Below are 26,423 nucleotides of genomic sequence, written 5' to 3' on the forward strand. Positions count from 1 at the left end.
TTTCCCTTGTATCATAGAAACACAAAAAAAGGATACCCCCCCCACCACAAAACTATTGCCTTTATATCCTGTCAAGTTATTGCCTTTTTCTTTCTTTGAAAGAAGGGGTTAATTTCCTGATTCCATTTCTTTATCTTTTTTACTCTTGAACTTGCTGTAGTCAGTTTTCTGTGCCATATCTTGTCTGTTGAAAAACTGCTCTGGCAAAGGTGACTAAACTTTCAAACTACCGAGTTCAGTCATTCTATCCAATTACTAGTTTTTCTTTGCTTATCTGTGGAATCTGACACTACTGCCTCTTACCATTTTCAAATTGTCTTGCATTTCTTTTCTTTCCTCCCAGGTCATACATTCTCAGCCTTCCTTCCCTCCCTCTCTTTCTTCCTTGCTTTCTTTCTTTTTGTCCATTCCTTAAATGTTGATCCTCTGGGCAGTGTCCTTAACCTTTGTCTTTCTTTGATCTACATCTTTCCCAGGTTACCTCAACTGTTCTGGTGGAGCATTTGACCATTATCTCTGTGTTGACAATTCATAAATTATCATCTCCCATTAAGACCCTTTCCTTGCATTTCAGACTCCGTTATGCGGCTAGTAATCACTCCACCTGCACCACCTGGAGGTACCAGAAATTTAGCTTGACATGTTAAGTTTATGATCCTTCTCCAGGCATGTTTGCCCTCAAGTAAAGGTACCATCTTGTTTAGTCTGTTAAGCCTGGAATCCTGAAACTTTTCTTCTCTTTCATCTCCTACAGCTAATTGGTCAATCAGTTATCCATTTATTCATTAAATATTGTGCTCTTATTTTGTGCCCACTATTGTGATAAAATTCTTAAGATTCAATATTGCTAATATTTTTTGCATTGGTACCTTTTCTCTACCTTTTTGCTATAATCCCTGCCACTTATCTCATGTTATAACTGCCTAACCTTTCTTCCTGTAGTCCATCCTCCATACTGAAATCAGAGTGACTACAAAATTGCGGTCAGTCATTTCATTGTTTTTCAGCTTAAAACCCTTTGATTTCCTAACTGTCTTTAGTAAAGTCCAAATTTCTTAGTATTACACAAAAGGCCTTCTGCAGGCTGTGTTTTCTCCAGTGTTCTCTTTTTCCTGTCACATTTCTCTGAACCCTGTTCTCTACCCTTGTTTAATAACAGTTTCCTAAATGTGCCATGCTGGCTTTCTGCGCTCTTGCTTGTGCTCTTTACTCAGGCTTAATTGCTTTTCACGTTCAGTGTCTTTATTTTAATTACTATATACTGAGATCCAGCTCAAGCATTCCCTCCTCTGTGAAGCCATTTATGATATCCCCTTCTCCAGTTAAGCACTTTCTTTTGTGTGCCCCCAGGCACTTTCTTTTTGTGCTGTAGCAATGAAAGCACTTAATTGCCATTTTCTTGTCTATATGTCTTTCTACTAGGGTGCTGTGGCAGAGGCGGGGCTCAGATGAGAATAAGTCTACTAAGACATGATCTGCTTGTGGAGGAAAGGTGGCCAATCTCTCAGAGGAAAAGGGCCTTGAGCTTGTTCCTCAATGGTCTTTTATTGGGTTAATTTGCATAAGAATACAGAGTGTTTAGTAAAGCTCATCAGTCATTGTCAGGCAGTAATGATCAAACAATAGATAACATTCAAAGAACTATGAGGGCTATTTTGAGTCTGGGTCAGATAGCCAAAGGGCCATAAAACTGTGGGAAACAAACTCATTTTATGCTTAGACCCTTATCATTTAGATTGAGGGCATTCTTAGCAAAACAGGTTTCACAGGATTTTATGCATTCTTTCTTATGCCTGATCACCCTGGAGAACCGCCCATTCCAGCACAGGGTCACACCCACCTCCGGCATTGTTTAAGGCTGAAGTCAGGTGGGGAAGTAAGGCAGCCAAGGGATTAGAAGACTTTTTACAGATAGAATGAGGACTCAGGCTATGACAAAGCCAAAGGGTGAGGGTTCATCACCCCTTTTCTATCATCCCCTAAGTCCTTTCCTGATGGCCCCTTTGCAACTGTGCCTGTCTTAGGTTGTCCCTTCCTTGAGGAATCTTACCCATCATTGGCTAACCAGTCATCCGCCTGGGGCCAAGCAGGGTGAAGTAAAGGGAGACAGAGGCTGCACCCCTGCCAGGAGGATAAGCTTTGTCTCCTTAGTGGCTTATGGTCCCAAGGTCTTTTTACTCAGCCTCAGCCATAGGTTACAGCTTCTGAAACCAGGCAGGGCGGTTCCCAACAGGGTGCCTTATTTTATCTCCAGCCTTCAGCATAGAACCTGGTTCATAATAGGCTTTCAATAAATGTTTGATGACTGAATGAATATATTTTAAGTCAGTATGTCATGAGAGCATTCCTTCCTTTCCCAGATCATGAACTTCTAGCAGGTATTACATCTAACTTTGTTTATGTTTCAGGATCTTGTCATAGGTGCTTAATGAAAAAGTGTTGTAGTAATCTGAGGTGGAGGTATGCAGTGGATTAAAGCAGGGCTTCCCTGCAGAGAAAGAGAGTGAACTGTGTGGTCCGAAGCACGATAAGATTTTCTTATATTTCATGGTCTTCATGTTATGTCATGATGTCATGATCATTTGGTAGATGCACCTAGCTTTCATCTTCTTTGGTATTTGCCAAATAAAGAAGATTATTTATATGAATACTCTGGGGATTGATTAAATGCTGTTAATTAGTATGGGGATTTTTACTTTCTACAAATATTAAACTATGGGTTTCCTAGTTGCTATTAAAATTTACAAAGTAATTATCTAAAATACTTTGTAATAAATCAGACAAAGAGTCACCATTGGAAGAGCATAGCCATGTCTTTTTTGTCCCATTTCTTTTGTAATTTAGTTTTTTTAAATTGCAGTTTACATTCAATGTTATTATGTATTAGTTTCAGGTGTACAGGTATAGTGGTTAGACAGTCATATGCTTTGCAAAGTGGCCCCTCTTGTATTTCAAGTACCCACCTGAAACCATACATACTTATTAGTACAATATTATTGACTCTATTCCCTATGCTGTATTTTACATCCCTGTGGCTGTTTTATCATTACCAATTTGTACTTCCTAATCCTTCACCTTTTTTACCCAGTACCCCAAACCCTCTCCTATCTGGCAACCTTCACTTTGTTCTCTATATCTATGAGCCTGTCCCTATTTTGTTCATTCATTTACTTTATTTCCATATATGAGTAAAATCATATGGTATTTATGTTTCTCTGACTTATTTCACTAAAAATAATACCCTCTACATTTATCCATATTGTCAAAAATGATAAGATTTCATTCTTTTTTATGGCTAATATTTCATTGTATATATGTACTACAGCTTTTTTATCCACTTGTCTATTGATGGGCACTTGAGTTGCTTCCATAGCTTGGCTATTGTAAATAATGCTACAATGAACATAGGCGTGCATATATCTTTTTAAATTAGTGTTTTGAATTTCTTCAGATAAATACCCAAAGTGGAACTGCTTTTAATTTTGGGGGGAACCTCCATACTGTCTCCCATAGTGGCTGCCCCAGTCTGCATCCAGCAACAGTGCACGAGGGTTCCTCACTACCATGTTGTTTGTGCATTTATTGATGATAGTCATTGGCAGGTGTGAGCTGATATCTCATTGTGGTTTTAATTTGCACTTTTCTGAAACTATAAAACTCCTAGAAGGAAACATAGGCAGTAAATCCTCTGACATTGCTTTTAGTAATTTTTGTGATATATCTCCTTGGGCAAGGGAAACAAAAGAAAAAATGAACAAATGGGACTACATCAAACTAAAGGTTTTGCACAACAAAGGAAACCATCAACAAGATGAAAAGACAGCCAACTAAATGGAAGAAGATATTCACCAATGATTCATCTGATAAAAGGTTATTATAATTAGTGATGTTGAACATCTTTTCAGACGTCTGTTGGCCAGCTGTATGTACTCTTTGGAGAAGTGTCTATTCAGGGCCTCTGCCCATTTTTTAATTGGATTATTTGGGTTTTTTGGTGTTAAGTTGTATGTGTTCTTTCTTTATAAATTTTGATTAGTAATCCCTTTAGATGTTTCCTATGTTGTGCAAAAACTTTTTAGTTTCACGTAGTCCCATTTGTTTATTTTTTTCTTTTGTTTCCCTTGCCTGAGGACATACATCAGAAAAAATATTGCGGAGAGAAATGTCAGAGATACTATTGCCAATGTTTTCCTCTAGGGGTTTAATGGTTTTGAATCTTACATTTAAGTCTTTAATCCATTTTAAGTTTATTCTTGTATATGGTGTAAGAAGGTGGTCTAGTTTTATTTTATTACATGTCTCTGGTCATTTTCCCCAACTCACTTATTGAATAGACTATCTCTTACCCCATTGTATGTTCTTGCCTCCTTTGTCATATATTAATTGACCACATAGGGATGGGCTTATTTCTGAACTCTCTATTCTATTCCATTGATCTTTTTAAAAAAAATTATTTTATTGTTCAATTACAGTTGCCTGCATTTACTGCCCAGCTATCCCCACCCCAAATATCCCTACCTCCTTGCCTCGCTTCCCTCCCCCCTTGGTTTTATCCATGTGTCCTTTATAACTATAACTATAAAGGACACATGGTTCCTGCGTTCCATTGATCTTGTGTCTGTTTTTATGCCAGTAGTGTGCTGTTTTGAGTACTATAGACTTGTATAGTTTGATATCAGGTAGCATGATACCTTCAACTTTGTTCTGTCTTTTCAAAATTGCTGTGGCTATTTTGGGTCTTTTGTCATTTAGGTTTTTTAAAAATAATATTTTATACTGTGAGTTTTATATTTCTTTTTGAAAAACACTGAAGAGTTAGGTGCCATATATATAGGTAGGGATTGACGTTCCAAATTTTAAAAAATTATTAAGCAAGAAGGAAGTCATCAGGGAAGGGATTGGTTTGTTAATTGAGTTTAATAACCCAGTGTGGTTTGTGGAAGGTTGGGGGAAAAAATCAGTATAATGAATTTGGGTACGTGTTTTAACCTGGGAAAACAGGATCTTATACACAGAAGCTGGTAAGTCAGTTCTGTATGATCTTAGATAATACCGGTAGTTGAAATGTACTACCTAATTTGTGTCAAGGTCTGTTAGGCTTTATGTATAGTATATGTGTTGGTGTTGTGCATCTGAGGTAAAACAAAAATTCTCATCAAGACACTGTTAAGGTCTTGTACTATTTTTTCTTGGCTTTCAATCTACATTTATAAAACACCAGTTTTGTGCCAGGCTATATCCTAGGATTGGAGTGAGGAAACAAATGAGTAGAAGGCATAGTCTGTGTTCTCAAAGAACTTGGCCTCCAGTGAAGGGAACATAAAACTGGAGTAGTCTGAGGAGCACTTCTTGACTTGTTGACAAGAAATAGGAGCCCACAACCTAGCCTGGGCTCTGGCTCTGCAGAGGTTGTGTGATGCTGTAAAGAAGGTGTGTATTTCAGGCAGAAGAAACTCTTATGTGCAAACAAATGTTGGTGGAACAGTATTGTCTGTTGTGGGAGCTGTGAGTCCCAAAACTCCTCAAAAATCAGCCATGAGCTCTTATAAGTAATGGAACATTATCCTGGGCTGATTACTGACTACACAGTCCACACAAACCTTGAAAATTCCCTGACCCATTTACCCCACATTAAACTTCATTCTCAGTGTATGCTGACACCACATTTTATAACATTAAGTTTTATTTTTATGCATATCTTGCTGTCTAATCTTTGCTGGACCATTAGCTCTGTGAATATAAGGTTCATGCTCGTTTTAGTCACAACTGTATTCCCAGTACCTTGTACAGTGGTTGGCACATAATCAGTATTGAGCAAATATTTAGTCAACAAATAAATGGTACTATGGATAACACTGTGATAGTGTTTATGGAGAGCATACAGTAATAGCTTTGTTAGAGAAGAGAATGTGTTTTAATGTATGATTTTTCAGTTATGTGTTCTTTTCCTTTTAATTTCAACTCTGACTTTTTTTCCTTTCCTACTAGATGGAGATTAGCCTTCCAGACTTCATAGAGAACACACTTGTTTCTTAAGTTGCTTACCTATGTTTCACCTGCCTCTGGTGATTTGGAGGGCGTACATAACTACAAAATAGGACATCTTGTTAGATGTTAGGCTTAGGTTAACAAGTAGGTTAAAAATCTTGTAAAGTCAAAAGTTTTTGGAAAATCAGATGGTGACCAAAGATCAACTTTTCTTTGCAGCTTTTTTTGAGCATCGGTTCAAGTAGTTGGCTTATGCAAAAAAAACCTGTCTTCCGATAAGTATTGGACTTGGTAACATGCTCATGCTGACAGGCATGTCCACACTGAGACGTTGAGGGGTGAAGAGATTCATACCCTCCTTTGTGTGCTCACTTTGCTTTGCTCACACGTACAAAGGCTTATAAGTTGACAGTGAGTAGAAGAGCTTCTCTGTTTGGGGCCTGTGAACCTTCAGCATTTGTTTTGTGAAGTTTGTTCCTCAAAAGGACCCCTATAACTTCCTCCCACTGTTACGGATTCAAAGTGATGGGAATCTAACTCTTAGCACATAGGTGACTTTTTAAAGTTTGATTTTCAAAGGATTACTTAACTTAGGCATTACTGTGCTAACAATATTTTATACAGTTGAAGAATTGACAGGGAACTTGATTTATCTGCTTTATGGGCACTTGCAACTCCAAAGGATCTAGAACAAAATGACTGTACACTTTTTTCCCGAAAATTTGTGAGAATGGAAGACTGCAATCCAGCTCTTCTTTTAGCTAGACATCTCTAATTGGTTTTTTAGTGAAATAAATGAGTCATTTTAATAACTGAGAAAGATCCTGTTATCTTGAGATGTTTTCTGAATTATCAGAGAGCTTACAGTAGGTGTCAGTATAGGTCTAGCTCCATGTATATTATTGAATTCTGAGTATCACTCAGTGTTTGGTTATCAGAAAAATTTGTTCCCTGATTTCACCAGGTTGGTTTATTGTTTAAACATTTGTTGTTCAGTAATATTTGAGATTAATGTTAAAATATGAGCTTTGTAATTTAATATATTGTTTTATATATTAAATGCTGTCCTTTCAAAGCTTGAATATGATGTGAGCTGGGGGTATTGTAGAGAGGCTTTGTGCCATGCTGATATGAAACCGAATACGGATGTATCACATTGTGACTTGGTTGGATACATTGTGTCATAACCTGGCCACTTCAGTGGAAACATTTTGTTGTACTTAAAAAATAAATGATTAAATGTCTCACTTATGTGAACCACAAAGTAATATGTGACAGCCACTTCTACATCGTCTGTAATCTTTGTGTCAGGGCAGTACTCAGATGTGATAAAGGTCAAGGATGCCTGTTGTTCATACTGCTTTTTGATAGTGTTTTCACAAAATATCCCTTCGAGAGTGTCAAAATAACAGGGCCAGATTGGCTACAAGAGATTGCTCTGTTAATCTGAAAATAGTCATCTAAGATAAAAGCTATGATTAGGTACTATTATTTATCCATAGTTTACATATGAGAAAACAAGTTTAATGATGACCAAGTAATTTGCCCTAGGCTACACTTCTAGGTAGTAGTGAGCCTAGATTTCTAATCTGGGCAACTCCACAACACTCTTTTGACCATTACCCTTTACCACTTTTCAAGACAGTTTTTCCTCTTATTGGAACTTCTCAAACCTTGGTTAGACCAGTTTATTGCTCACGGTGCTGCTAATTTAGGGAGGACAATGTAGAATAATCTGTAGTTTATTACATATCTCTTCCTCTTATGAAAGCATCCTTATTTGGAATTTACTTTTTTAAAGGAAAAATTATATATAGACCCAAACATAGTAAGTAGAGAAAACAGTATGTTACCATTCAGCTTTTACCAGTTACTGTTTTATCTATAACACCTTTTTTGAGTGGGGGTGGGGTATGATATTTAATAGAGTATTTCAAAGCAAATCCCAACATACAATTTCATGTTTAGACTTTGGTATTTGTAGTGCTAATGTAACACAGACTTCTTGTGTAAGTATCAGCATTATAGTTATCACTCCCAACAGAAATAGTGAAGTCCTTCATATGATTCAATTCCTATTCCTCAATTTTGCTGAATTGTCTCAAAAACAGTTCTTCATTACTGGGGCTTGATTAAATTAGGACCCATACAAGGTCCACACGTTGCATTTGGTTAATGTGAATCAAACTTGTAACATTTCCTTTCCATTTATTTGTTGAGGAAAGAAACTGAATCCTCCTCCTTACAGATTTTTCACATTCTAGATTTGACTGGTTATGTCCTTGTGTTGTTTTAACACGTTTTTATGTTCTTTTTCTTGTAAACGGATAGATCTAGAGGCTTGGATGGATTCAGATTAAGTTTGTTTTGGCAAGAATATTTAATAGATGGTACTGTGTATGTTTCTGCATCTCATAATAAGGCCTTAAGACTGATTCAGGTTCAGGTGTCTTTTTCACCTAATGGATTTAGTAATCATTAGTGATTGCTACCTGGATCTGTTGGTTCATTATGAATTGCTTGCTAATTATACCAGATACAGCTGATTTTCTTATTTTGTGATTCCATTACTTTTCTGCATTTATTAGTATGATTCTTCTATAGAGAAACCTTTTATCATCAGTTATTTGATTATCTTGAAGTACAGCAAAGGCAGGAGGGTTTGCTGCCCCATCCCTGCAGTTTAAGGCTGTGCTTATAGGATAGAAGGATGCAGGGAAGCAGGTGGGACTGGCCTTGTCCCAGCACAACCTCTGATCACCTCCTGCATGCTTGTGCCATTGAGAGGGGGCTCTCTCATGTCTTTCCCTTAACAACCAGGGTGAGGCCCATGGGGAAGAGTTTGCTATTTCAAACTAACATTATTACTCCACATTTGGCTTTTAAGCACACATGAAAATGTTAGCCCGTTACTCCTTTTATGGTGGTTACCTCTTCCTCTTATGCTCTGCCAGAAGCAAAACTGGTAAAATGTCTTGTTTCTCCTAGGAGGATCTTGGCTCCCTTTGGAATTTGTCTTGCTTACCTTGCAATGTCAACTTTCTGATAGGCTCAAGAAAAATTAGGATTTTAAATATTACCTAGCTCTTGCAGGTTGTTAGGTAGTAGTGGAATTCATTGCAGTGGTTTCCCATCCAAAGTGGAAATGGAAGTCTTATCTTCCTATAAATGGAATGATGCTATGTATACTTTTAAATATCTGGATTCTTTTGTTTAAAGGATTTTATTAGATTTATCTATGTTGTTGGATGTAACCTATAGTTAGCTTTTTTATTACTGTGTTGTATTCTATTATGTCAAAATTACTATTAAAATTTATTTTTCTATGACACTATACTTTCAATACATGTAAATTTTAACAAAATGTTTTATTTTGGGGTATTTATTGAGTGTCTGCCATATACTGAACAAGCTTGGGGTTAATGTATACCGGTAGAGCAAACCCCAGTTTGTGTCATCAGTGAACTTACAGCCTAATAATTATCCATCCATGGTCATTTTACCTGGTCACCTTCTCCCTGACACCTGACCCTTCAAACCCAGTTCTCATTGCCTGTTTAATTTAATTTAGAAATTTTGCTCCAGCAGGCCCTAAACAGACCAAAATGCAAGTGATTGTATGCTGTGATTTTTTTCAAGCACCTACTGTTTGTAAAATGTCTGGGCTTAATTGTTATGCCTGTATACTATTTTAAAAGGCAATGCAAACTACTCAGATATTGGGCTTAATCATTATTCCTGTAGCTTGTCGCCTGTCTTTACCTAGCCCCTACTCAGCACTTTAATGACATATACATACCCCACACATTCAAGTTTTACCTGAACTAAATGGTAAAATTTGGAAGTACTTTTTGTGGTTTGGCCAGGGCCAGTTCTGTTTCCTCTTTCTCTGCTAGTATTCTCCTTGTCCCTTAAATTAAAATTCAGGAGGTAATATACCTTGAATCTACATTTAATAACATTGTTTAATGTTTCTAAACCACAAATTCATTTAAAGCCTGTCACAAGTTGCTTTGATTCCCATCTGCCCAAGTAAAAAATTGTAGCTAGAGGTCAGCTTGATTCAGTAATGAGGCTTTGCTGAGATTTGGTGTACTCTGGTTAAAACCATGAAGAATCTGTAATGAAATTCAACTGTTAAACTTTTGCTTTCAGCTGAAGGTGTCATTTTTGCTTATTTAATTGCCATAATGAGGCCTTTGAATCAGCTTGTGCAACAGATGGAAACCAGGAAAACCAGAGGAGAAGGGGACATGGGGGTAATGGTTGAGTACCACAAGTAGAAAAAAAAAAAACAATTTTGTTTTTAAAATTCAGATGTAGTTACCTGAATGTGAAAGCAGATTTCCAGAAGTGACTGGTTATAGGTATGTAGTCACCAGCATTGTTCAGTTAATTATTTGCTCTTGAACTCAGTAGTGAATTTATGCTTGTTTAAATCCCTAAAATACAAGCAATTTATACCTTCTGAAAAGCTATTTGAATACTTAAAAAAAGGAATGTGAGTAGGTGGTTCCTTGGATGATAAGGTAGTGGATATGAAAGGAGTTTGACAGAGTGCAAGCTCCCTTTCTCTGCAAAACTTCTCCTTTACTTAATACTTAGGTCCTTCGTAGTCCTTTCACTTCTTTAACCTTAGCTATCCAGCTCCTTCCGTCACTGTTGCCCCTAGTTATCAGTAAGCCTCTCAGAATATTTCATTCTTTTGTCAGGAAGGCAGTTTGCATGGACCCTGGAATCAGGTAGATTTGAACCTGAATCCTAAGTTCCAATTTAGGAACTTGTGACTTTGAACAAGAATTTTAGCCTTTCTGAACTTCGGTTTATCTATTTAAAATGGGATAAAATGTACCACCTTATGTTGCTATGAAAATTAAACAAGGATAAAGTGGTAAGCACCTATTGTGTAAGTGCTCAGTAATGTTTACTACTTCTTTTCCCTTTTCATCCAATTGTGGATCCCTTTAAAAGCAAAAATCTTTGATTTATTAGTTCTTTAAAAAGGAATTTATAAGTAGTTTTAAAAAAATTTTCAAATGTGAAATACCAGTACTGTTAATTTGCTGTACTTTTAAAAATTATTCTCAAAGAAACTAGCTCTGAAAATCTCAGACCTCTTTCTAAGCCCTGTACCAGCAATCAATATTGAAGTGTTTTAGAGATTATGTCATTAGATTTTATAGCCACCGTGTACTTTTTCAGTTTATTGTAACTCCATTTTTTTTGTTGAGCAAGTTTTATTTATTTTTAATTAAATTTATCTCAGTAACATTGGTTAATATTACATAAATTTCAGATATACAACTTTATAACTTGGTATCTCTACATTGTGTGTTACCACCAAAAATCTAGTTTCCTTCCATAACCATATATTTGACCCCATTTACCCAATTTTTCCACTCCCATCCTACTTTCCCTCTGATACCCACCATTCTGTTGTCTGAATCTATGAGTTTGTTTTTGTCTTGTTTGTTACTTTTTTGTTTTATATTCTACATATGAGTGAAGTCATAGTTTTTGTCCTTTTCCATTTTCACTTAGCATAATACCTTCAAGATCCATCTATGTTGTCAGAAAATGCTGTATTGCATCTTTTTATGACTGAGTAGTATTCCATTGTACAGATACCACGTCATCTTTTCCATTCATTCATGGACTTACTCAGGGAAAGTACACATCAGGATAGCATAGCTCCTGAAGTGAGCTAGACTTACAATGTCTTATTTTATTTCAAAGTTGCAAGTTAATGTAGGAGAAAGTTTCACGAATATTTAGAAACAGAAGGTAGGTCATCAACAAATGAAGTGACATAAATTATAAGCATATATGGCAACTTTACAATTGAGCCCTCAGATTAGCTTAGACTTTATTTTTAACTAGGATAACTTTTCTTAAAATATTTTTTATTTTTCAATTACAGTTGATGTACAATATTATATTAATTAGTTTCTGTTGTACAATGCAGAGATTAGACACTTATGTAACTTACAAAGTGATCACCCCGGTAAATCTTGTACCCATCTGACACCAAACATAGTTATTACAATATTTTTTACTATCTTCCGTATGTTATTCTTTACATCCCTGTGACTATTCTGTAACTACCAATTGTACTTCTTATCCCCTTCACCTTTTTCACCCGTACCCCTAATCCCCCTTCCATCTGTCAACTGTCAAAATATTCTTTGATTCAGTGTGTTTCTGTTACGCCTGTTTATTTTGTTTTTTAAGATTCCACATATGAGTGAAATCATGTGGTATTTGTCTTTCTCTGTTTGACCTGTTTCACTCAGCAAAATACCCTGTAGGTCCATCTATGTTGTTGAAAATGGCAAAATTTCATTCTCTATGTGGCTGAGTCATGTTCCATTCTATATATGTACCACTTCTTTATTTATTTATCTATTGATGGGCACTTAGGTTGCTTCTGTATCTTGGCAATTGTAAATAATGCAGCAGTAAACATGTGGTTATATATGGTTTTTCAATTTAGGGTTTTGGGTTTCTTTGGATAAATACCCAGAGTGGAGTTGCTGGATCCTTCTTTTTCTCTTGTGATAGCCTTTGTTTTAAAGTTTATTTTGTCTGGTAGAGTACTGCTACCTCAACATTTTTAAAATTCTATTTTCATGGAATATCGTTTTCCATCCCTTTATTTTCTAATCTGTGTGTGTCTTTCAATCTGAAGTGAGTCTCTTGTAGACAACATATGTAAGAGTCTTGTATTGTTATTTATTCAGCCACTGTATGTCTTTTGGAGCATTTAATCCATTTGCATTTAAAGTAGTTGTTGAAAGATATGTATAATTGCCATTTTATTACTCATTTTTAATCTTTTCTTCTTCAAGAAGACCATTTAACATTTCTTGTAATAATGGTTTGGTGGAGATGAACTCCTTCAGATTTTTTTTTGTCTGCGAAGCTCTTTATCTGTCATTCAATTATAAATGATAGCTTTGCTGGATAGAGTAATCTTGGCTGTAGGTCCTTGTATTTCATCACTTTGAATGATGCCAATCATTTCTTGCCTGCAAAGTTTCTGTTGAGAAATCAGGTGACAGTCTTATAGGAACCCTATGTAGTCAATTAACTGCTTTTCTCTTGCTACTTTTAAGATTCTCTCTTTGTCTTTAACCTTTGACATTTTAATTGTGATGTATCTTGATGTGGACCTCTTTGAGTTCCTGAACTATTTCCTTCATCAGGTTAGGGAAGTTTTCTGTCACTAATTTTCAAACAGGTTTTCAACTTGCTCTCCTGATTCTCCTTCTGGCACCCCCATGATATGAATGTTGGTATGTTTGAAATTGTCCCAGAGACTCCTTAAACTATCCTCATTTTTTTTTTTTTTTGGATTCTTTGGTTTGTTTGTGTATGTGTGTGTGTTCTGATCCATTATTTCCTGCTTCCTTATCTTCCAAATTGCTGATTCAGTCCTCTGCCTTCTCTGCTCTTAATTTCCTGTAATTTATTCTTTATTTTAGTTATTATATTCTTCATTTCTGACAGGTTCTTTTTATGTTTTCTATCTCTTTGTTGAAGGTCTCACTAAGTTTTTCTACTCTTCAGCTAAGTTCATTGAGCATCCTTAGAAGCAGTGTTTTGAATTCTCCATCTGGTTAGATTGCTAGTCTTCATTTTCTTTGGTTCTTTTCCTGGAGTATTGTTCTGTTTTTTCATGTGGGACATGTTTCTTTGTCTTTTCATTTTGGCTGCCTTCCTATGTTTGTTTCTATGTATTAGGTAGAACTACTACATTTCCTGGTCTTGGTAGGGTGGCCTTATGTAATTGGTGTCCTATAGGGTCCACTGGCACATCCTCCCGTCATCCAGCTGTTGGCATGTCAGTGGGAGGGATTTACCCCCAGACCTATTGACTGTGAGGATTGACTGTGACCACAATAGAGGATCTGCTGTGCAGGGGCCCCAGCTCAGTAGCAGGACTCGCTTCAGCAGGGCTCTGGTGCTCACTGAGTCCACACCTTGAGTGTGTTGCTCATGGAGGTGGTTGGGTGGTGCTTTGGTGTGGACTGAATCTGTGCACTGGGTGGGCTGTCTCTGGGGCCTCCTGGGAGCTGCAGGCCTGAGTCAGCCACTGCCTGTGCCCTGCCTGAGGCCACCTGGCATGAGTTACAAAGTGATCTGCAGAGGGTTGCTAATTTGCTGGACTTGGAAGTGCTATCGAGAGGCCAAGCTGTGAACCAAAGTTAGTTGCTGCTAGTGCTGGTCCTGGGCCATTTAGAAGGATATACAGGACAGGAGGCCAGATGTTGTTTAGGGTTTGTGAACTTTTGAGAGATTTTTAGAAAACCTGAAGCATGAGCCAAGACTGGGTATTTGTATGGAAATCCACTTGTGGGAGGACCCACAAGTTAGGTGGGCCAAGGTCTCAGGGAATCATCACCAGGGCAGGACAAACAGTGTTAGCCAGGTTGATGGAGACTCTCATATGGTGCCTGCCTGCTGGGCTCTGTTGGGGGAGAGCTTAGCAAAGGAACAGTGTCCTCTGCTAGCACTTCTACCTGGGAGAAAGCTGCCCCTCTAGCTATTGCCCTGAGGCCCAGACATTTCAGTTTCTCCACGTATGTCCCAGGGACCTTGTAAGCTGCTGTCCCAGTGCTGGAGCTCAGTGCAAGTGAATCTTGAGTACATCTGTGCATGGGCCCTTTAAGAGGTACTCCAGAAGCTGTCTGTATTACTCAGCCACAATTCCTGCTGGTTTTCACAGCCACAAGTTATGGGGATTTTTCTTCCCAACACTGGAACCTTGGGCTGGGTGGTCTGGTGTGGGACTGGGTTCCCTCAATCCTCAGTGGGGATTTCACAGCTGAGATATTCCTCCCAATTTTTAATATTAAGAATTTTTAGGTCTTTATTTTTTTTTTAAGTGAGAGGGTAAGGGAGAGAGAAAGGGAGGGAGAAAAACATTGATTGGTTGCCTCTCACACAAGCCCCAACCAGGGACTGGGCCTGCAACCCAGGCATGTGCCCTGCCTGGGAATTGAACCAGTGATCTTTCACTTTGCAAGATGATGCTCAATCAACTGAGCTATGCTGGTCAGGGCTTTTCCAGGTTTTTAGCTGCCACATGTGAATGTGGGACCAGTGGATTCCACATATCTGCCCCTCCTACCATCTTGATTTATCTTCTTTGTATCCTTAGTTATAGTACTTCTGTTCAGCTAGATTTCAGGTGGTTCTGAATGTTGATTGTTCTGTAGTTTAGTTGTAATTTTGATGTGGTTGTGTGAGTATATGAGTATCACATTTACCTACTCCACCATCTCCACCTAGCTTAGACTTAAGACCATAGTCCAAGATGATTAGTATTTATGTGGTAATTATTTGTGCATTTAGAAATCAATGAATATTCTTGATAGGAAATAGTACATTCAAGCTCTAATCTTTTTATATTTTCCAAGTGGTAGCATCCTGGATACTTTGGAATAACAGTGTGTTTTTCTTGTGGGCTGATCTTGTGACTCTAAACTGTTAATCCTTTAGATGTTTTTAGCAGATAACATAAATTATCCTCATTTTAGACAGTAAAATAGAGGCATACAGAAGTGAAAGAATAGAATGTTCAGTCCTCAGTGTACTTGTGACAGTCAGGGAAATGTCCTTTCTTACAGAGTGACTCACCAGAGGGCAGAATCCTTAATCTGAGTTGTTTGCAAAATGACCCTTATGTCTAATATTTCCAGTTTCCTTATGATTATCCTGGAAGTGTTTTGTTCTTGTGGGAGTGTGTTTTGTGGTGAAGACCGTTATCAAAAATGGAGGTGGCAATCATCTGGCATGGATATTGCCACTGTTCTCTTTTCTGCTCATGGCAGATATTGCTGTTTGGTTGTGGTGCTTTATAATAGTCTGCATTTGACTTCAGAATCTTTTTCTACATAATGCTCAAGGAAGCTACTGCCAGTTAATCACAGGCATTCAAAGCAAAGTTATTCTTCAGTTTTGATTCACTATTTATTAAATTCATTTGTACTAAGAGATTGTGAATTTACTTAAAAATTGAGGATCTGTCAAATTTGTGGTCCTATAGCAGACCCCAATTATATGGGGTTCAGTTTATGTTCTCAGCAGATTTACTTTCTTATGGGTTAAGTAGGCATGCATACAATTATAATACAGACTTAGCTATATTGTTGGTATAAAGGAAATAGAGAAGGAAGCAAGATTAATTCTAACTGGAAAGGTTCGTGGGTGTAGGGATTTTGGACCTTGAGGGTAGGACCTTCAGGTGGTCTTTACAACTTTAGCAAAAGCATAAAAGGAAGAAAATATGGGATGGATTTTGGGGAATGACAAGCAATGCATCTTGGCTTGAATGTATAATACTGCAAAGGTAGAGTTTAGAACCAAAGAGAGAAGCTTGATCTCAGTAAAACAGAGTTTGAGTTTTATTTAATATTTTGTTGTTCCTCGGTCACATATAGTTTTTAATCATTAGAATGATATGATCAGATCTGTGCCTTAAGAGAATAATTATTGACAGTTTGAGTAGAAGTGAATTGTCTTTTTAAAAAATACATATTTTATTGATTATGCTATTATAGTCCCATTTCCCCCCTTTATTCCCCTCCACCCTGCACACCCCCTCCCACCCACATTCCTCCCCTTTAGTTCATGTCCATGGGTCATACATACAAGTTCTTTGGCTTCCACATTTCCTATACTATTCCTAACTTCCCTCTGTCTATTTTCTACCTACCATTTATGCTACTTATTCTCTGTACCTTTCCCCTTTCTTTCCCCCTCCCATTCTCCCACTGATAACCCTCCATGTGATCTCCATTTCTGTGATTCTGTTCCTGTTATAGTTGTTGGCTTAGTTCGTTGTTGTTCGTTTGTTTTTTTAGGTTCGGTTGTTAATAGCTGTGAGTTTGTTGTCATTTTACTGTTCATGTTTTTGATCTTCTTTTTTTTTAGATAAATCCCTTTAACATTTCATATAATAAGGGCTTGGTGATGATGAACTCCTTCAACTTGACCTTATCTGGGAAACACTTTATCTGCCCTTCCATTCTAAATGATGGTTTTGCTGGATAGAGTAATTTTTGGTGTAGGTCCTTGCTTTTCATGACTTCATATACTTCTTGCCAGCCTCTTCTTGCCTGCAAGGTCTCTTTTGAGAAATGAGTTGACAGTCTTATGGGAACTCCTTTGTTGGTAGCTGCCTCCTTTTCTCTTGCTGCTTTTAAGATTCTCTCCTTATCTTTAATCTTGGGTAATGTAATTATGATGTGCCTTGGTGTATTCCTCCTTGGGTCCAACTTCTTTGGGACTCTCTGAGCTTCCTGGACTTCCTGAAAGTCTGTTTCCTTTGACAGATTGGGGAAGTTCTGCTCCATTATTTTTTAAAATAACTTTTCAATTTCTGGCTCTTCTTCTTCTCCTTCTGGCAACCCTATGATTTGGTTGTTGGAATATTTAAAGATGTCCTGGAGGTTCCTAAACGTCTCCTCATTTTTTTGAATTCTTGTTTCTTCATTCTGTTTTGGTTGAATGTTTCTTTATTCCTTCTGCTCCAAATCGTTGATACGAGTCCTGGTTTCCTTCCTGTCACTGTTGGTTCCCTATAGATTTTTCTTTCACGTAATGCAACCTTCATTGCTGCCTGGATCTTTTTTATGCTGTTGAAGTACCCAGTAAGTACTAAAGCATCCTGATTACCAGTGTTTTGAACTGTGCATCTGATTGGTTGGCTATCTCTTTGTCGCTTGGTTGTATTTTTTCTGGAGCGTTGAACTGTTCTTTCATTTGGGTCATTTTTTTTTTTTTTGGTCTGGGCACGCCTGTTACATAGTGAGGGGTAGAGCCTTAGGTGTTCACCAGGGCTGGGGAAGTTGCTGGTTGTCACGCTGTATGTGGGAGAGTGGCCTGGGAGGGAACAGTGCCGCCTGCTCCTCTCTCTGCCAGTGTCCAGTCACTTCCCTGCAACCCACAATCAAGTTGGATGCTTCTGGTGCTGATTCCCAGGTGGGTGGGTTTGTGTACATTCTAGGACCCTGTGGGTGTCCAACGAACTCTCCTGTGAGGCTGGGAGTTTCTCCCAATGCTGCCTCAACCCTCATAGGTGTTTCAGTCAGAGATTTTGAGGCTTTATTTCCATATGTTGGAACCCTGGGTTGAGCGGTCTGTCTTGCTCCCTTGTTGTTCCTCCTGGTTTATCTGCACATGAATGTGGGACTGCCCAGTCTGCAAGCCACCGCCTTGCCTGGTCCCCCAGCTGCTGCCTTTCCTTGAGTTCTCTCCACCCTACTGCCCATCTCTGCCCCTCCTACCAGTCTGGATGAATGTTTCTTTTTTAAGTCCTTGGTTGTCGGACTTCCATACAGTTCCATTTTCTGTCAGTTCTGGTTCTGTTTTGTTTTTAAATTTGTTGTTGCCCTTCTTTTGGTTGTGCGAGGAGGCACAGTATGTCTACCTATGCCTCCATCTTGGCTGGAAAAGATTGAGTCTTGATAATGTAGGAAGCCTTTGTAGTAATTGCAGAAAGAGATGATGAGGGTAAGCACGAGAATTGTGGAATGGAAATAGTGAATTTAGAATCAGTTTTAAAGATAAAATTGGTAAGTAAAACATACTAAACTTAGGTTGAAGTCTGGAAAAACTGAAATGGAATTTATGAAGTAATATCTGTTGAATAAAAAAATATTTTTTTACCCAATATTATTCTGTCTTTTAAATATATTTTATATAATATTAAACTTAATTTTAAATAATTTTTTTGGTTAGATTGAACTGTTAAGTCTTGTTTTGGTATTGAATAGATGGGTTTTATTTTTAAAATGTAACTTTTAGTTAAGTTTTTAAAATGGAAAGAATGTGAACAAATGCAAATATTTAAATAATAATGATTTAAAGGTAAAAAGAAGCCTTTCACCTAAGTCTCACTTCTCTAATGGTAACCACTATTAACAGGTTATTGTGTTTAAATATATGTACACACATATCTTTATGTGGTATCTATTTCTATCGACCTTCAGTTACTTTCATAAAAATGGGATCCAGTGTACAATTTCTCAAAGTAGCAAAAATTCATTTATGTCTTCCAAAGATACATTCTGTGTGTAGCATATAACAAGAAGCAAAAGCATATGAACTTGAAATTATGCTTATCAGTGTTTTAGCATTCTTACTTTGAAATGATCTAATTATATGAACTTGGTTCTTAAAACCTTTCTGAGTCAGTTTCTTTAAGAGTAATAAAAAAAGTATAACAATCAAAATACTAGACAAGCTTATTTTCTGGTCTAATTTTTGGTAATATTCTGCATATTTACCTGTTAGCCAATCAGAACAGAGTTGCTTTATAAGTTTTTATAATATAATTTATTAGTACTCTCTGTAGTTAGGAAAGCCTTATATACTCACAAAGAAAGGTAGAACCTTTATGAATTATAGACATATAACCATACAAACACCGAGAGACCTTATCATTTCCAGTTTTACAATTTTAGCCATGGCTGTAGAGTTAACACAGAAATATAAAACTGGATCTGTCCAGATACCAAAAAGCTGTTCTCCTTTCTGTCAGCATGACATTGTAAATTGATTTGAGCTCAAAAGAGGTACACAAAAGAGATAAATGAACAAGTAACTAATGAATCAGATTTTCCTTTTCCTCTCACCCAACACAACAGATCTGTGCCAGGGGTGTGCAACTGTTCTGCATCTCTGGGCCACACTGGAAGAAGAAGAGTTGTATTGGGCCTCACATTAAATACATAAACACTGACGAAAACAGATGAGCACAAAAATAAAAGATTCTAAGTAAATTTATAATTTTGTGTTGGGCTTGCATTCATAGCCATCCTGGGCCGCATGCAGCCCACGGGCCATGGGTTGGACACCCATGGAACTATTAATTTGTTCATAAAGATTCCTTAAATGGCAATCCATAAAATCAAATTCACAATCATTGTTATCACCAAGGGGAATAACTTACTGACCATAAAAAAAAAAAAAAAAAAAACTAAAAGCAAAAACAAAACAAAATTAGAAGAGAAGCAAATTAAAACTAGAAAGACAGAGTTAGCAAAGTTCTGTTGCTGTTCTTGATTCACTTCTGGAAGACAAAGACATATCTGGGCCTAAGCTGTGATGTCTACCATTCTGGCAAAGAAATGACCCAGCTCTGTTGGGTTAATCTACTGGGTATCTTGGTGGAATTTCCAAACTGTTAAAGGATATATTTTAGAAGAGACAAAATCATGACTTCCATTTAGATATCAAATGAACACATGTTTAAGATTTTATTTATCTTATTATTAACAAGGTAGTCAGAGAGATGTTATAGCTGGTTCAAAGGAGAATGCAAAGAACAGGTACAGTTATAGATCAGGAATATTAAAGTGAATTTGCAAATGGATACAAGGCTGGCTTCTTCCACAGCAGTGGAAGGAAGTCAGCTGTTTAGGACAATTTACTTGCATATCTGTAGACAATAATTACTTGCATTACTGTTAGTTTTCTATATGTTAACCTCTGTTTTCACAGAGTTGTAAAATAGCCCAATGATAATTCCTGTAGGATTAAATTACCATGGAGGCTCCAGCCATTTATTTCATTGGAAGGCTATCCAGTACTCTCTTGCTTATTCTGAAGTCTTAAAATTTTCTTTACAAAATGATTTTTTCTGCCTTTATTCTTGGAGAATTGTCTTTGGTTTTGGTATTTTATTAACTTAGCCTCAATATGTATTTGAATCTATGGTTTAGTTTACATTTCCTTCTCTTCTGTAGATTTTTTTTCTCCTTTATTTTAGGGATATTTCCTATTATGTCTGTGTGCTTTTTCTCTTCTATTTATTCAGGTATCCTACTTTTCAGGTGTACTAATTATGTTTCTCTTCAGTGTGTGTCCTACATCTTCTGTCTAATTGCTTTGATATATTTACCTTTTCCCCCTCAATACTCAGGTTATTTTAAGATTTTTATTGTTGCCATCAGTTTCATTTTTTTTTGTCTTTGGTTCTTTTCTTTTTTTGCTTCCCCCCCCAAATCCGTTGTTCTTGTTAATTGATTTCTTTAGCTCTGTAACTTCTCAGTTTACCTGGTTTGTCTTCTCATCTGTGAGCTTTTGTTTTTTAAAATATATGTTCTTTGTAGGTTGTTCTCTGTTACAAAGAACTCACTGGAGATTTCCTTATTTTTTTATGTTTTTTTTCTTTTCAGACTGGGGTCTCCCTTTGTTTTTCATGCTGTAGTCATTATTTGTATCTCTCCTTCCTTCCACCCCTTTGTTTATATGTAACCAAACTGCAGGTCTGGCTGCCTGCTACTATGAAAGCCAATACGCCAGAAGCAGGTGCTGATGTAAAGTGGTTTATTTTTAGGTGCTGGCCACCTGGAAGATGCAAGACTCATGTCTCAAAGCCCATCTCCAACATCTCAGTGGAGGGAGAGGTTTTTACGAGGAGGGAGAGGGGAATGAGCAAAGAGATCAAGGAAGGAGGTTGAAAAGTTTTCTATGTGAAGACTAGCACAGTCCATTCTAATAAAGCAAATATTGGTCCAGTGTGCATCATCCTGGGTTAGTCATCCTGGGCTTACATCATCCTGATTTTATGTCATCCTGGCTTCATTTCGAAGGTCAGCAAATCTCCCAGAGCTAGGATGCCTGAAGGTTGGAGTCTGTATCTTTTGAATTTAGTTCCTAGGACTCTTATACAAACATGCTCTTTATACAGAGTCAGTACTGACAGAAACAATGTCAAAAGAATCCACTGTTGCATACACAGTTGAGTGGCGATTACTTTTTATCTTGCTAGGTACAAGCTTAGATAGCTAGATCAGACATTTTATTTTCCCTGATGTAACATGAGTTATTTCCCCAAGCCTTTTTCACTTTAGCTCTGACTGTTTCCTTCTTTTACTGCACCCCCTGAATGTACCTTGTGGGGTTCTCTGTTTTCTCTTTAGTAGAAGGGTATAAGGTAGTGTTGGGGGAAGAGCTTTTCCGACACTTCAGGCTCTCTGTCTTTCCTGTCTCTTTAGATTTTGTTAAGTGTCCTCACTCCATCATGTTGAGGGTGTAATATATTTCTAGTAGCAGATTCTTCCTGTAGTTCAGAATAGTGCCTTGGAAATCAACAGGTTCTGATGGCCACTCTGCCTCAGCTGAGGTTTCAAAGCTTCTGTGCGGAAGATGTTTCCTAGACTTTTCTAGGGCATGCCAAGTTGGATCTTTCCTTCCAAACTGGAGGATATTCATTAAAACTTTCCAGTTTTATTAACTCACCTATTTTTTGCACTACTACTGCCAGGCAGTGTAATCAGGCTAGGAGCCAGATCATACTGCACAGAATCTCACTGACCACTTTTTAAAGTTTAGAGGTACTTAGTTTAAACAGTTTCTTGTTTGACAGCAGCTGGTGGGTTTTTTGCTAAAAGAAAATTATACACACGCACACACATACACACATATGCATATATATTTTTCCTTTTTTAAAAAAATTATTGGGGACAAGAAGTTTGGTAATTCTGCTTCACTCCGCCATCTTTACTTGAAAGTCTATATGATTTCCTAAGTATATTACTTTTGACATAATTAATAACAAATATATACTTTGGAAATTCTCTAAATTCTTAAGGTCAGGGATGACTTGGAGCCAATTTTTAAATTAAAAAAATAAAACTAACAAATTAAAGACAGTATCATAAGATACATAAGTTTAAAAACATCAGTGATCTTCAAGCATATATTTTTCTTTTATTTGCATTTTGCTCTTGTGAGTGCTTTAGTAAAATTTAATATAATCTCAGTGAACATATAGTTTATGACCATATCATATTTCTGTTAATGTTAGGGTAAACATTTCAGTATTTCTATCTCATCTTTTTAATATCATCATATGACATATCATAATTTATTAAAGTTAAATAAAGGACACTAATTGTTTCTAGTTTTATGTTCTTATCTGTGCATTGAATCTTTTTCTATTTGTTGTATTACCTTTAAAATAAATTGGAGAGGTTGAGACTAATGTACTAATCAACTTTATCAAATCATTATACTTTTTATTCTGACACTAACTGCAGTGTCTTTATATTACTGGGTAAAAATTCTTTTAAGATGTTGCTTAAAATTACAGCTGATATCTTCACCCTTAATGCCATTCGACTTTTTGGTGCTATTGTATTCTTTGCCTATATCCTTCCCATGGCTTAAATTATGAGAGTTTAAACATGTAGTCTAGTTTTTATAAGGTCAGGTATGCTTACAAATAAACCAAAAATCACATGTTCATATTGTTAAAAGATATAATAGTATCTAAAGTGAAAAAATAGTTTGGATTAAAATTAAAATATATGCTACAGAAATGTTTTTTTTTTTTAAATACATTCTTTAGTAGTCAAATTTTATTATTTGTGGACTTTGCTATCATCATTCATAGATCAGGTATATAAAAGTGTTTATAAAAATATTCTTTGTTCTACCATAAAATTATTAATTTAATCATTGCATTCAATATTTATGAGTTCTGTAAAAATCATGAGTAGTTTTGTGGGCTTTGTTGCATTTAATTATATAAAAATATGCATTCACGTTATGTAATAATCTATGTAATTGTCCTTACTTAGGGATGTGTAATCTGTTTTTTTTTCCTCCTCAGATTCTGTCGAATTTTAAGAACAAATGTACATTATAGCTCATGGAAGAAAAAACACAAATCAAGACTTTTTTGGGTTCCAAGTTGCCAAAGTATGGAACAAAATCTGTAAGAAGTACACTGCAGCCAATGTCAAGTGGTACACCTGTTAATTTATTAGGAACTTCCAAGAGTAGCAATGTGAAAAGTTACATAAAAAATAATGGCTCTGATTGTCCATCATCTCATCCTTTGAATTGGAGACCGGCAACTAAATACCAACTTAGTGCACAAAGTACTGAAGAGTCTAAGGATACCCAAAGTTCACATGATAAAGTAATTAATCCTGAAAAACATACACCTGCTCAAGGAATGTTTGCTAAAAATGGGATAAAGGGAGGTTTGAAAAGTGTTTCTTTATTCACGTCAAAGTTAGCAAAGCCAGCCGCTATGTTTGTATCATCTACAGAAGAGTTAAAACAAAAGTCTTTGTCTGGACCATCTAATTTGGGTAAATTCACCAAAGGCACATTTCTAGGAAGGACTTCATATTCTTCAATCAGTGCTCCAAAATCACAGTTGAATGGATTTTATGGAAGTCGGTTGGCTGGTAGCACACAAAGGCCTAGAGCAAACTCCTGTGCTACCAGAAGCAGTTCTGGAGAAAGCTTAGCACAATCCCTAGACAATATTAAATCTCTTACTTGTGAAAAAATGGTAAGGTCACAGAGTTTTTCACATTCCATTCAGAATTCATTCCTTCCACCTTCATCTATAACCAGATCACATTCCTTCAATAGAGCTGCAGATCTTATTAAGCCTTATCAGAACCAACAGCTGCCCATTAGAGTGCCTCTTCGGTCCACTATGCTAACAAGAAATTCCCAGCAGTCAGAAGTACTCAGTGGGAATGAACATTTAGGGTACGGATTTAATAGGCCTTATGCTGCTAGTGGAAAGAAGTTGGCTATACCAAATGGCCCAGGTATAACTTCCACTTTGGGTTATAGGATGGCTCATCCCCCTCTACTGAAATCTAGTCGATCTCCATTTTCTATCACAGTTGATGGTAATAAAAATTCACCTGCTGGCACATATGTAGAGGAAGATACTGCACTTTTGGCTAAGGACAGAGCTACCGACAAGGACCAAGAACTAATTGAAAATGATAATTATAGAACAGAAAATGGCCAGGACATGAAGCATGATGCTAAAATTAGATACTTGAGTGATGATGTGGATGACATTTCCTTGTCTTCTTTGTCATCTTCTGATAAGAATGATTTAAGTGAAGACTTCAGTGATGATTTTATAGATATAGAAGATTCCAACAGAACTCGAATAACTCCAGAGGAAATTTCTCTCAAAGAAGAAAAGCATGAAAATATACCATCAAAGGATATATTTGATTCCCCCAAGGAAAATGAAAAATCCTTCAGTAAAACTGATGAATGGATAGATATAAGTGTCTCTGGTAAATATTAATATCCTTAAGTTTATATGATTTCTCCTAGATAATATAACTGAATTTACATTTAGGGTTACCTTCTGATTAATTCCATGATATTATCAATTTCATGGAGGGGTGAACCTAAATAAAATAGTAGTGGGGCAACAATTTTCTTTTTTGTGGCTTTTGCTTCCTGTCCTATTTTCACTTTAGAATATCAATAAAAACATTCTTCTCCTAAAGTATCTTACCTTTGTTCTTTTTTGACTGTCAAAATTCTTTGGCTACTCCGTTTTTTATACTGTTTTTAATGTCCCCCTGTCTATTTTGTACCTCCAATTTGTGCTTCTTAATCCCTGCACCTTTTCCCTCTTTTGTCCCTTCCCCCTCCCAGCTGATAACCTTCCATGTGATCTCCATATCTATGATTCTGTTCCTGTTCTGCTTGTTTGCTTACTTTGTTACTTGGATTCAGTTATTGATAGCATTGAATTTAATGCCATTTTAATGTTCATTGTTTTGACTATCTTCTTTTTCTTATATAATTCCCTTTAGCATTTCATATAATAATGGCTTGGTGAAGATGAACTCCTTTAGTTTTACCTCGTATGGGAAGCACTTTATCTGCCCTTCAATTCTAAATGATAGCTTTGCTGGATAGAGTACTCTACGTTGTAGCTCCTTGCTTTTCATCACTTTGAATACTTCTTGCCAGTCTTTTCTAGCCTGCAAAGTTTTCTTTTGAGAAATCAGCTCACAGTCTTATGGGAACTCCCTGGTAGGTAACTCTCTGCTTCTTTCTTGCTGCTTTTAAGATTATCTCTTTACCTTTAACCTTTGGCATTTTAATTATGATGTGTCTTGGTGTGGCCCTCTTTGGGTCCATCTTCTTTGGGACTCTCTGTGCTCCCTGGACTTGTATGTCTGTTTCCTTCACCAAATTAGGCAAGTTTTCTTTCATTATTTTTTTAAATAAGTTTTCAATTTCTTGCTCTTCCTCTTCTCCTTCAGGCCCCCCTATGATTTGGATGTTGGTGTGTTTAAAGATGTCCCAGAGGTTCCTAAGGCTATTCTCATTTTTTTTAAAAATTATTTTTCCTTCCTTCTCTTCTGATTGAATGCTTTATTCTTCCTTATGTTCCAAATCATTGATTTGGTTCTCAGGTTCATCCCTTTCACTGTTGGTTCCCTGTAGATTTTGCTTTATTTCACTAAATGGAGCCTTCATTTTTGCCTGGGTATTTTTTATGGCATTGATGTACCCAGTGAGTTCCTGGAGCATCCTGATAACCAAGTGTTTTGAATTGTGCATCTGATAGGTTGCTTATCTCCATTTCATTTAGTTCTTTTTCTGGAGTTTTGTTTTGTTCTTTCATTTGG

General features: G+C 36.7%; 1 protein-coding gene across 3 annotated transcripts in view; it reads left to right on the forward strand.

Moving 5' to 3' along the window:
- CCSER2 (coiled-coil serine rich protein 2) overlaps window positions 1-26,423 on the forward strand; it is a 194,377-nt gene that overhangs the window by 20,021 nt on the left and 147,933 nt on the right. For all 3 annotated transcript variants that reach the window (XM_024561424.3, XM_024561426.4, XM_045195917.3), the window contains exon 2: window positions 23,618-25,067. In XM_024561424.3, the coding sequence (XP_024417192.2) occupies window positions 23,657-25,067 (1,411 nt within the window). In that variant the 5' untranslated portion in view covers window positions 23,618-23,656. The remainder of the gene's footprint in view (window positions 1-23,617; window positions 25,068-26,423) is intronic.

This window comes from Desmodus rotundus, chromosome 4 (assembly GCF_022682495.2).
Source record: "Desmodus rotundus isolate HL8 chromosome 4, HLdesRot8A.1, whole genome shotgun sequence".
Classification (NCBI taxonomy): Eukaryota; Metazoa; Chordata; class Mammalia; order Chiroptera; family Phyllostomidae; genus Desmodus; species Desmodus rotundus.